This window comes from Botryllus schlosseri, chromosome 6 (genome assembly GCF_051294905.1).
Source record: "Botryllus schlosseri isolate E-star chromosome 6, Bs_hap1, whole genome shotgun sequence".
Classification (NCBI taxonomy): domain Eukaryota; kingdom Metazoa; phylum Chordata; class Ascidiacea; order Stolidobranchia; family Styelidae; genus Botryllus; species Botryllus schlosseri.
In genome coordinates, this window is record NC_137241.1 from 27,362,772 (window position 1) to 27,374,807 (window position 12,036).

Sequence of the window (12,036 nt, forward strand, 5' to 3'; positions counted from 1 at the left end):
CTCGCATTTCTGTCTGAAGAACCAGGAAAATCAAACTCAAGTTTGTGGTTTTAACAGCACTTCGCATTACGGGAACTTCGATAAAACCACGTATAATACGTTTAATATCAAAAGGCAGCATTAAATTAAGTCTCCAATATTTACCTTTAAGTTGAATACATTTGTCGTAATTGTAATATGGGTAAATTTTGAAGGTACGCCAGTCCTTGGCATATATTTTCGTGTTCTACCGGTCCGCAAGGTCAAAATGTTGCGTACCACTGCATATATATTGTACTTCAGCGGCATACTGAAATCGTACAATGCAGCGCACTACGCACTACGCTCAATGTGCAATTGTAATATTTATTGTTCACAACAAAATCTGGACACATGAGGCAAGAAGCGTTCTTACATGCCGAGCATAGACCATATAGACATACCCGTATGAACCAAATTGGATTCATAATTCTTAATCGATGGACGTCATCACTATCATTGCATCGCGATGAAATTGTTAAAATCATTTCACTAGCGCTGAAATAAGGAAAATATAATATTCGTGAAGTTGAAATTCTTCCATTCCCTTTATAAACTCGTGGTGTGCACGTCCTGTAAAGTGTTGAATTCAGGTTACGATGCAGTATATTTTAAAATCGTTTCCGCGCCACGCACCTCCATCATCTCACTCGCATTTACACATGAAACAGTCTCTCGAAATTTGGCAAATGTTCATCGTACCACTGCAGCCCATCTGGCTCGGGCTGCATCCAGACCAAGTGCTGTGACACAGCGCTCGTGGGCACGCATGTTCACATTCTGACTTTGTCTATACGTAAATAAACGAAAAATTGATATACTTATTATTTGGTTCAAGGGGTTTGTGAGATGGATTGGCCTTTCGACTCTATGCGACTTACCATGAAACCATTTGCGTTGCCTGCACATTCTCCTGCCGGCAATTTGATGCACTTTCTTTCTTCTGAATTGTAATAGAATTGTCCTCGCTTCCCATCGCAGCTATCTCTCTCCACGTTCATGAAGCACGATTGTCTACATATATGAAATCATACTGTGAAAAGTAACATGCACGCCATGTTCCTGATTTGAAATAGCTGAAGAGATACAAATTGACCGCTATAGTGCTGTTCGGGTGGCAATCCACAACGTTTTACTCGATATAGATTTGACTTACCTGTTTATCATAGGTCCGTCGTAGCACTTCATCGACTGCAAAGAAATAATTGTGTCATTAAATACAGCAAGTACACTCGTTTCAAATTAAATTTTAGATTTATGAGACACGGTGTAGCGATTCTCCATGACGCGCTTTTCTAGATTTAATCGTTTGATTGATTACCAATTGGTCCAATGTCAAATCTGAGCATCGTTTTGAGGGAATTCAAATGGTGCTGTGAGTTGAACTCCAATTTTTACATTGCCAAGCGTTCCTGTACACCAGGCCACTGATGCTATAACTTGAGTAGTGTTTATGATTGCCACTTTTAAAAATCGCATCTGAAATTTCACGCCTGAGCTGGTGATGATCGATCACAGGCGTAGCCAGGAAGAAAACTTTGGGTTAGGGTGAAATTGTGTAAGGTAATGACGATACATCACGAATACCCATTGCTGCATATAGTGAGAAAGATTGACGTCGAAACGTCAAAGTCGAAAATTTGAAGTGCTACGCCATTGTGCATCTTTTATGAAAAGGGATGTCCGGACTACAACAAAATAAAGATTTATTGAAACATTATTTTAAAACAGCAGCGTAGTGGCCTGCGGTTGAGAGAACAACATCATTTGAAAGACGAAGCAAATGTCAAAACTAGCGACAAGACATATAACGAGCGTAACTAACATAAAACTATATTGACAACAGCATCGGTAAGCTATTAGAAAAGTCCCAGAGAAATTGGATAATGGACATCTATAAACTAACTCAACCAAATCACGTGTGTGACATATACGGGCTCAATTGCTTTCATAATTACTATTGCAGATTACGGCAGTATCACGTAAGATACACATTTATATGAGTAAGAAACTTTTGCGACTGTACAGTGTACCTGAAGGAATACATGATATCATGTACTTTTGAGGTTTGAAATTAACGGAACCAAATGACTGGCTATGCTGCAAAATATTGCGATAAAGTGTTACATCCGTACAGCAGACAGGTATACGAGACTGTGAAATGATGTATGGTTACCAGCTGAGGTTATTCATTTACTGGGTGTTGTGGATATTAGGCTATGATGTTTGCGCGGCAGATCCTGTACGTACTCCTAAGAACGAAACTACATGTATGCTCGTCAAGTTCGTGAGCCTTGTGAGTGGGAGATTGGCACTACAACGAAATCCCCTGCCTCTGGACTCGCTGTAGATCCACGATTTACCCTGCCATCGTATTTACGCCTACGTCTGTTTACGATGTGCAATGCTGATTTAAGCCATAAAATACGGCTGCCAACAGTTTGCAACGTATTACAGATTGGTTAAACTGTCTTCATTTTGCTTACTTTAATCGCGTCTTCGGCATCGTCGAATCGTCGGGTCGATGGTGGTTTCCCGGTAGCTGAAATTACAAGTTTCCATTGTTATATTACAAGACAATTCAATGCGCTCACCCTCACACTTTCGAGGTTTACTTTGATAAACATAATGAAGACTTAAACGTTGACGTAGCACTTCAGTGCTCAAATGCTTATCTGTCACGAAAGGATTTTGGTGACTGATAAATATGGAAATAGGTGATCACAGAGGTATGAGTAGCCCTTTGGTCTCACACGTATTGAAGACCATTTCGTCGCTTCGTGAAGGATATCGCTGATATAAACGTGTGCTCTGCACATAGACATAACAAATTTACTGTGCATTGTCTGGTAGAAATCTTGCAGGGACACTGGGACAATGTCACGAAGAAATAAGTCTAGCCCGAACCCTTTCCAACTGTGCTATATTTGCACTTCAATTTGTTTCGATGTCCCCAATCCTGATTTGGGGTTTCGATCTTGCAAACCGTAGTTCAGTTTGTCTTGTATGAGTGTAAAGATATTATCTGTAATGTTTTGAAACGGTAGGTCCATATCTTACCCACACCAAATTGGATACTCGCTGGACATTACTCCTCTAGGCGCCACAACTACTGACAATATCATTAAAAAACATATATCGCTGGAATATCAGTATCATGAACGCCAATATAATTAGTCTCTAGCTGCATCAAACGTGGTCATGAGCAATCATGTCCAGTGTCCACCTTTTCCTCATATCTCGGTAATCCCGCTTTAGTAAAATTTTAGGTTTTATTGCCCGATGTCAATGACTGAAATAGGCTGTCGTATGTATAATGCTATCTATACTTAGTACCTACCAACACTCAAACATATGACGATCATTACGATAAATGTATACGTCTTCATGATTGTAAACTGCTGAATCTTCGAATCCCCCAGTATTTTTAGGAACTAGGTAGTCGGTACTTAGCAAAGTAACTGATACAGTCTAAAGATATACTTTTATACTTCTTACTGATGTTGTAAAATATGACCATCTTGATATAACGGTATACTTGGCACTCCTTCTTGTCAAACAAAACGGGTGATCATCAAGAAGCTGGCACAGCATATTTGCCTTTGCTGGTCTATTGTGTCTCGTGTGAGCTGGGTTCTCATTTCAACTTGGCCAGTACGGAAATGCAAAAAAGTTATGATATACTCACAAGAAATATGGACAAATGCTGGTCTATTCAATTGCAACTACTTCGACAACAATAGTTTTCTGGAAAAGCGATGTCCAAATCCAAAATGTGCTTACAGATGATTTTTATGGTGCATGTTTATGGTCGTAGTACATGCTACATCTGTGTGGATGGCGAAACAATTTCATTTTCTAACGATTTCAATTTCTATTCATAATTCACACGGGAAAATCGCGGCAGTCCGTGGTTCAGGTCACCATCTATTTGTTAAACACTGGTGCAGCATTCGCATCAACACTGTGGCGTCATAAGGAGACTTTCTCTCGGCTGCTATGTTGCTGCGTTTATATTATCTTAAATCTATTGCCTGTTTGACGTCATAAGAGGCAGCCATTTCCGCAGATCGTAGGAAGCTTCGCGGTATCGTTAGAAAGATCATAAGGATGTGCGGAAGCTCTCCTGGTCAATTTCATCACGGGTGAGAGTGACACCTGCCCTATAGGCTGCTTGCTGCTCACTGGGACATACCGAGATATTTTTAGCGTAACGGTTACGACAACACAACGCATAAGTCAGATATAGACGGTTGTATCCGGGTGATACGTCCAGTCGTTCATATACCGTTAAATATTTTACTATTTGCTTGACTTATTGACCCAGTAGTTGATAAAAATCTGCTTTTCTGGAATCCGTCGTACCAGCACCAATCATTGGGAAGGAATGTGAAAATGCGTAGATTCATGACGTGCTTATGACAACTGCAAACTAAATACGACGTCTTTGTCAATATGTCAATATACTTGTAGTAACATAGCGATAATACGTTTCGTTAGTAGCGCCAATGTAAAGTGATTGTCATGTGAGAGTATGCATTTATCATAATTATTTATCGACAATCCAGAGTTTATCGCGAACAATAGTCTCCAATATCTTTCTATTCAAAAGTGAAATGCTGTCAGTACCGTATATCCCCCGTTTATAACGGAACTGTTTCGAGTATAAAAGGGTAACTCAGAAAATTTCACAGGAACCAACTGGGTTTAAAAGCAGTTTGGAAGAAATCTCCGGGAAATATAATTTGAAATGTCCAAATTCTACCATCATCATGTTTTGTTACTGGAGATGTACTGCAGTTTGAGCCAAATCATCGCCCTACATTGTTGTAGTGCAATTTGTGTTCATGTTGGCCCTTTTGTGTCCATTATTGGTGGCATCGGGTTAAGGCGCTCGATTGGTGGTTATAACGCACGCCCCCTGTTTTATTATAGTACGCAGCACTATCGCTATTTTTTTTAATGGACAGTCATCACTAGATCGCCAGAATTTTATTGGACATCCTACTATGACGTTAATGTGTCTGCCGCTTGGTATTGTTCAAATATCACCAACATGTCCTTACTTGTTATGCCCGTGTGTTCGAAAGTATGACTGAAATGCAACGCGTGTGCCTAATTAGATTGGAATTTGTGCTGCGCACGTGGTGTATCGATCGCTGGACCGTTGTCATAGTAGAAAATGGACAATCAAAATGTTTTGTTGGTGTCATCAGCATTCAGGATCGGTCGTTACCTATTTAATACGGTCTATTACACCAGAAACAATTCAGTGCGAGTCATATTTCATTCATAATACATTGCCACGTTTAGTCAAAATGCATATTGGATTCGGTTTTACGAGTCACCAAGAAAACTCTGTAGAACGTCCAAAAATAAGACAAATTTTGTTACACTTGACTTCTAACGGTGATGTCACACCTGATACGTAGATCCTTGGAAAGTTATATTCCTCCTTCATGTAGCTAATTCAAAATTCCAGTTTTACAGTCTTTAAATCGATTGGAGGCGGAATACAGTCAAAACCACGTTAAAAGAGTCTACCGGTCTATAAATGGTAGCTTCAGTATCGTGTTTTGCAGTTTTATTGCTAAAATCAATATAGCATCAAATATATAGGCTATACACAGTACACATATTGCTACACATATTCGCCCTGTGACGCTTATGCCATGAGCTCTCCGAATGAGGATGAATATATGCAGCAACATGCAAATGTGTATTTGTTGCAATTTCCAGATTTTAAACCGTCCGGATCTCATCGAAACTCTTATTTTGCATATTTCCACGTATATCATATACAGAGCGCGGATGCACATTGCACACACAGTGAGCATTCTGTTATTTTAAGACGTTTGTGACGAAGCAATTCTTTGGTTTTCGTCTGTTATTCTACGTTTTCTGCCAAATTCGTGATACTTTCCGCACATACGCGACTGATATGTTGAGAGTAACCCTCCGCAATAAGAACGCACAGTCAGGTTGATTGCCTTTCGACCCCGATGTGTCATCAATCAGTCCTGATTCTTGGCGTCCCGCAATTAAAACTATTTGCGAACAGTTTGCCAGAGTGTCTGTAAATATAACCTGTAAGGCTAAGATTAGCTAGGTGGCAAACTCGGACCGAACCATAATCGCGAAATCGTGGACTTATCGCAGCACGTGGACCGTATATAAGTATTCAAATTCCACTGGAAGTTTTTTGCAAATCCAAAATGAACACCTATTTTGGTGGTGACTCTATTTAAAGCATCATTGTCGTACAATTCAAACCGAAAGATCGTGCGATGCATTCTCTCACAATTTCTTGATGTTCAGACAGATATTCCTGGAAATGTATACGCTTCACTGCGCCGCGGCAGTCTAGACTTTCGTCTGCGTACTCCATGAAATCTCAAATTGGTTATGCATTGCATTACCGGCTCGTTGTATGGTAGAGTAATAAAACAACATTTTTGAAGTTTCTGTATGTCTCTACTTTCACTTGTCGTTTAGTATTAAAGCGTTTCCACTCGGCTTCAGACTGATTATTACTGTTCTTTGCTTATTTACTTAACGTTGCGTCGTTTTTGGATAAGTGCGTTGACGTATACGCATGCAATTCTAATTCCAAAGCAATAGGGCACTTCCAGTTTCCACACCTGCTTCAAGGGGCTAGTAGATAACTACAGATTCCAGCACGAAACTCGCAACTGTATTGGAATTCACAGAGTGTACACAAGGAGTGTAAACGCACCGATACATATCGTTCCAATTGGAAGATGTAAGATAACGCAAGCTTCTTCTACATCGGTGGTTCTTGACCGGGCATACCGGGATCCCCAGGATAGTGTCAAGACACAAATTCAACGCATGCATATTATTCGTGATATGACGCTCGTATTAGCGATAATTGGCTACCAGCAGTCGAAATGGGATTGCAGTGGCGTATACAGGGGAGGTTGTGGTTCCAGATCGGAACCCCGTGTTTCTGAAATACCGACACAATCTCCTATATTTGTTAGCTCGTTTGCAATTAATCAGTTGGCATCACGCTGTTGCGTCTAGACCGAACATTATGATGGCACTTTCTAGGGCGAAGCCTCGCATTTCTGAACTGGTCTCTGAAAAGGAAAAAAACAAATGTCAATATTGACTGTGTGAAAATCATATCTTACTGTTTCTTTTTCTTTCAGCACTTCGTCGATACACTGTTAATTTGTGTACCAGTAATCACCAGTATAGTATGTATTATATCTGTAGGTATATGTATAATGTTGTAGATTTTGGTTTTGGGGGTTCAACGAAGACTTGTGGATTAGTCTACGGGTTCCCCGGTTTATTAAAGGTTAATAACCGCTGTTTTACTAGATGTTCGTTGTTGATGAATTCATACAAAACTTCATTATATTGATCAAATTCGCATCGATAAATGATAAGATCATCGGGTTTCCTGATATGAGATGACGCCGACATGAAGGATTATGCTCCACTTTGAATTAGGGTCAAGTGCGTGTGTCACAAGTCCTCTACACTTCCGCGTGCATCACAGTAATTTGAATGGAAAACAGGATGCAATCAGACACACACGTGGCTGCGCGTCTAGGCGATATAGTTATAAATTACATCTTGCCGCATACGAGTCATAAAGTCACAGACTCGTTGGTAAAATGTCAGCGAGATGAATAGTGCTTATGTAAATTCTGCGTCAGGTCACCAGTAACTGATTTTCGGTCTTGCAACCTTCTTGATTATATATACCTTTGATTTGAATATTCGATTTCTTCCGTGTCCAAAACACAGATCACTTAGATAGAAATATACCAGCCCCAGTTGATAAAGACCTGAATAATCTGCAAACGTCCCGAACACTTCAAACCATATGGTTTGGTAACTACAGCAATCGATCGACCTAATAGGTTTGCTCTGATATGTCTCTGCACGACACTTTGATTGGCTAACGTTAAAGTGTACAATACTCGTCTTGAAACGTAAATAGCATCCATAATCGACAATGTTGTAACCACAAAAATCGATTTTATATCAACATATACAGGTAACAAGATCGGGATCTATGTCATCGTAGTTGCTGGTTTTGCGATTGTGTGACGTCAAATTCAAGTGTTAGATATAATATATTTGCACTGATCTGTCCTCGTCATCATGTTGCATTGAGAAGTAATATTTATCTGATTTTCTTGCGTCGATAATCCAATTACAGGCGTGAATCAATCGATCGATTGATTGAGTAATAAGATTCCAACCACGCCTGTCGTGAACAACGTGTCTTATTCTAGAAACGCTCACAAATCAACCGATTTGCCATAACTTAGGAACGACCTGTAAAACGAAAATGATCACCGTATCGCTGACAAAAGGGTTACTTATATGGCTATGATGATCGACGTTTTATTCATACTAATTTTGTTGGGAGATATATTTTGATTTGCATTGTCGGCAAATTTTTACCGTCCCTAATTCTGAGCCTTATTTCAAACTGAAAACTAGCCTATCCGCATATATGGCTTTTCACAAACTTATTAGGCTTGAACTAATTATGACTACATCAGCAAGCTTTTTGGGGTACTTTCTACTATTTAGAATATATTTTCTGCTAAAGGGATGTTCCACGGTTTATGTGAAACAAAATTAGATTTAAAATAAAAGCCGACATAAACATAATATTTTGAACTTTTTAAAAACTGTATTTTAGTCTGTATGATGATGAAAACGCAATTAGAGCTGGAGCTTACGTCTCGCAGTCATCTGTCAACTGTCAGTTCCCGAACGAGTCGAAGATTTACCGCCATTGTAATGGAATGCTATGAGAATAGTCCAGTAATACCTTGAATGAACTTTCGAAACGACTACAGGGGCTTTTTTTTGAAATTGCGACCTTGCAAAATTTGTCACATTGAGAATATTATTCAAATTCACAACTATCCACATTTAACAATGAGAGAGCATATTTCGGGATCTACCGAATGTGAGTTCATGAGTGACTGAAATTTTTTAATTCGCGAATGCTCTTCGTGCCGCAACCCTACCCATTTACTCGGGCCAGGGAACGGCACTGGCTTCATACGACGAGATTCGAATCCGAGACCATATGTGTAACATTGAGCTGCGGTAGCTAAATACAACACGGCAGTAGCATCCGTTAAAGTTTATACTACCTCCGAAAATAGAAAAGAATCGTAGTCGTTATGCATCACTTAGTGCGTTTCTTCCATGCTCAACTGGAAAGTGGTCCCATTTTATTTTCAAATCGCAAAATTTCCGAAAGTGAAAGCATAACCTTGTATTGTCGATTCTTTTAGATTCCGGATGGGAATATCTTTCCCATTTACACATTACAAACGGCGTTGCAGCACACAATTTTATGAGGCTCACAATGATAATACTTGTGTCACGGATCATTGATTCTAGTTCAAATCGGAAACGATGTTATGCCGGGTCGACGCGCGATCGCGTACGGCTGTAATAGACAGACATGACTTAACGATACGTATCGATTCTAAATTTTCCATGCAGCTCGGGCCGAATGATAATTAGCCGTCTGCCGGCTCAATCGAGGTCAGACAAGTGTACGTCTACGCGACCTTACACTCAACTGTTTGACCTTACGTACCACCTGAACGATACAGGACTGTCGGATGACCTATTCACCTTAACTTTCGCCAGCCTCGCCAATCGAAACGAGAATTATCACATTTTTTGCTATGTTCCTGCCAAACTGAGCCATTGAACGTCTAGATCGGATGAGACTTATCACGCATTTCACCGCTATTGAGACTTCGGCAAGCTCTGTATTGCTGCCATAGATAGGATTGTGCCGTGTTGCTGGTGTGAGCCCACGTGAAAGAGACATGGCTGTGTTGGCCTTGTCCTACATAGCAACTGTAGTAACATCGGTAAACATGTTGCAGATAACCGTGAAAGAATTACCCACGACCTGCTTCACACCACTCCACTGATGGTTTCTTCAAAACCGACCCTATCTTCCGATTTATTGTTTTAAAACACCACAGTAGAACGCGAATCTAATCTTGCTTTAAACTGTATTTGCATAAGATTGAACATTTCATTTCCTTACTTGTATGGTTTCTCGTCTGCAGTGTGTAATGTGCATGCGTCTTAGATTTCAATTAATTTAATTTGCGTCGCAGAATATGGTCACTGGTCATTTTGATCATTCTTTATCTCGCCATTGCACTATTAATAAAGTTTCTAAATGCGATAATATGCATTTGGTCTCATGTACAATACCGACAGTAGTACATACAGACTTACAGAGCATCGGTAACATGATTTCGATTAAATGTATAATTTCTGGGCTACGATCCGACAATTGATATCCTAACTCCGCCATTTTCCATTGCACCAAAAACACGCAAATGTCCTTCATAGCGATCTCGGTAAATTGCAGTATATAGTTAGCACGTATATTCTTGTATTGCAAGACCTGAGAACTATACAAATTTTACAACCCCCGTGGTCCACATTACTACTCCACGGTTTACTGGCCCTTGCGAAGACAGCATTCCGGATTCCTAAATAACATCTAGCATCTATAATAGGCACATATAGTGACTAACGAGTAATTTATATGATGTTTTTCGAAAAGAGGCCACACATGTTATGAAGGATCTGCGTGAGGCTATGCAAATTTCGATTTGGGGTCAACAGATGGATTATAGTATCGCACCTTTATAATCTTGCAAAGTTATGTGAGTCACCGACAATGCATAGTCAGCGAGTTTTTGCGATAGTGTTCTAAAAGTAGGAGACCTCGGTAGGAAACCTAGGACGCGACGTCCTAGGAATTTTTTGCTCGTCAACGCCATGAATGTAAAAGATCTGAGTAAATCTGCCAAGAACGCTTTATTCGTCACCCCCGTATAGAATACCAATAGGAATTTTACGCGTGACGTGCCTGCATCCTGTCGAGTGCGGGAAATGATCCTGGAAAGATATGGGTTTGGCTTGATTAGCACAATTGAAGGGTTGTTTTTGAGCCCAAAGACTCTCACTAAACGATTCGGCTTCCCTTATAATTTGCATAAAACTTTACCGGAATTCATGAAATTCTACCGAATGAGAGCGTGAATAAAGCGTAACTCAAGCCTCTAGTATTGCAATCAATTCGATTTTCTCCCTTAGAATCGGAACACGGCGGATTTGAATAAGTCAAATGCGCTCATATCTTCTTGGTACACCAAAGCGTATATTGATCGAATTTCCTATATATTCCGGCGTCGGCGCCTATTAAAATTTTAATTGCCGGGTCATTAAAGCTCTGAATATTATGCATCCGGTATATATTTATATCCCAACGTGTTCATTCCTAGAGATCCGTTGATCTTGAGTTCATTGATGTGACTTTGTAAACATTTCCGATGTTCCTAATTATAAGTGCAGAATAAAGGGATTAATATGATTAGCGATCTAATTAACTGGTTTCTTTTAATCAGAGCCGATAATACACCGGTCGGATGGGAAGTCACGTTAAGGAATTTGGAGCTATATGGGGATATGTCAACAACACGTTCGTAGTATTTTACCGCGAATTTGACTCAAAACGTGGGTTTTATTTAAATTTCTAAACTTCTTCAGAAGCACCCACATAATGGTAACTTTATAATTACTACATTTTACCATGATTATTTCCGATACGGCAATTCTCGGTAGGGGCTATTCTTTCGTTTTTTAATGTTACCAACGTCAGAACCATGCCCAAAATCGACTTCAAATGTAACTTGGACTTGATAAAACCTCACTATTAGGAAGCACAAGTTCAATAAGGTTGCTGACCTCCCCAGTCCGCTACACGCACGTAAATATATTGTTTCATTTACTAACTTCTACAGAAGCTGACGTATTTCTCGGCCAAATCAAATCGGTATATGTCTTAATGAATTATCCACAAAATATCCAATAATGTGACAGTAAATATCCAATAATGTGACAGTGTGTGTTAAAGCTTTTGGCTAATTTGTCGGCCGCAGTGTATATGTTGAAGATTTTTCACTTACTTGC

At 39.8% G+C, this 12,036-nt stretch overlaps 1 protein-coding gene across 1 annotated transcript; it reads right to left on the bottom strand.

Moving 5' to 3' along the window:
- Positions 1-331: 331 nt before the first annotated feature.
- LOC145441908 (uncharacterized) lies at positions 332-3,529 on the bottom strand. The gene is made up of 6 exons (XM_080319859.1): positions 3,359-3,529; positions 2,505-2,560; positions 1,175-1,209; positions 900-1,032; positions 655-808; positions 332-591 (listed from the first exon to the last, which is right to left on the bottom strand). Exons 1-5 carry the CDS (start codon positions 3,405-3,407, stop codon positions 665-667), a joined length of 417 nt encoding a protein of 138 aa, XP_080175985.1. The 5' UTR covers positions 3,408-3,529; the 3' UTR covers positions 332-591; positions 655-664.
- Between the last annotated feature and the right edge of the window lie 8,507 nt (positions 3,530-12,036).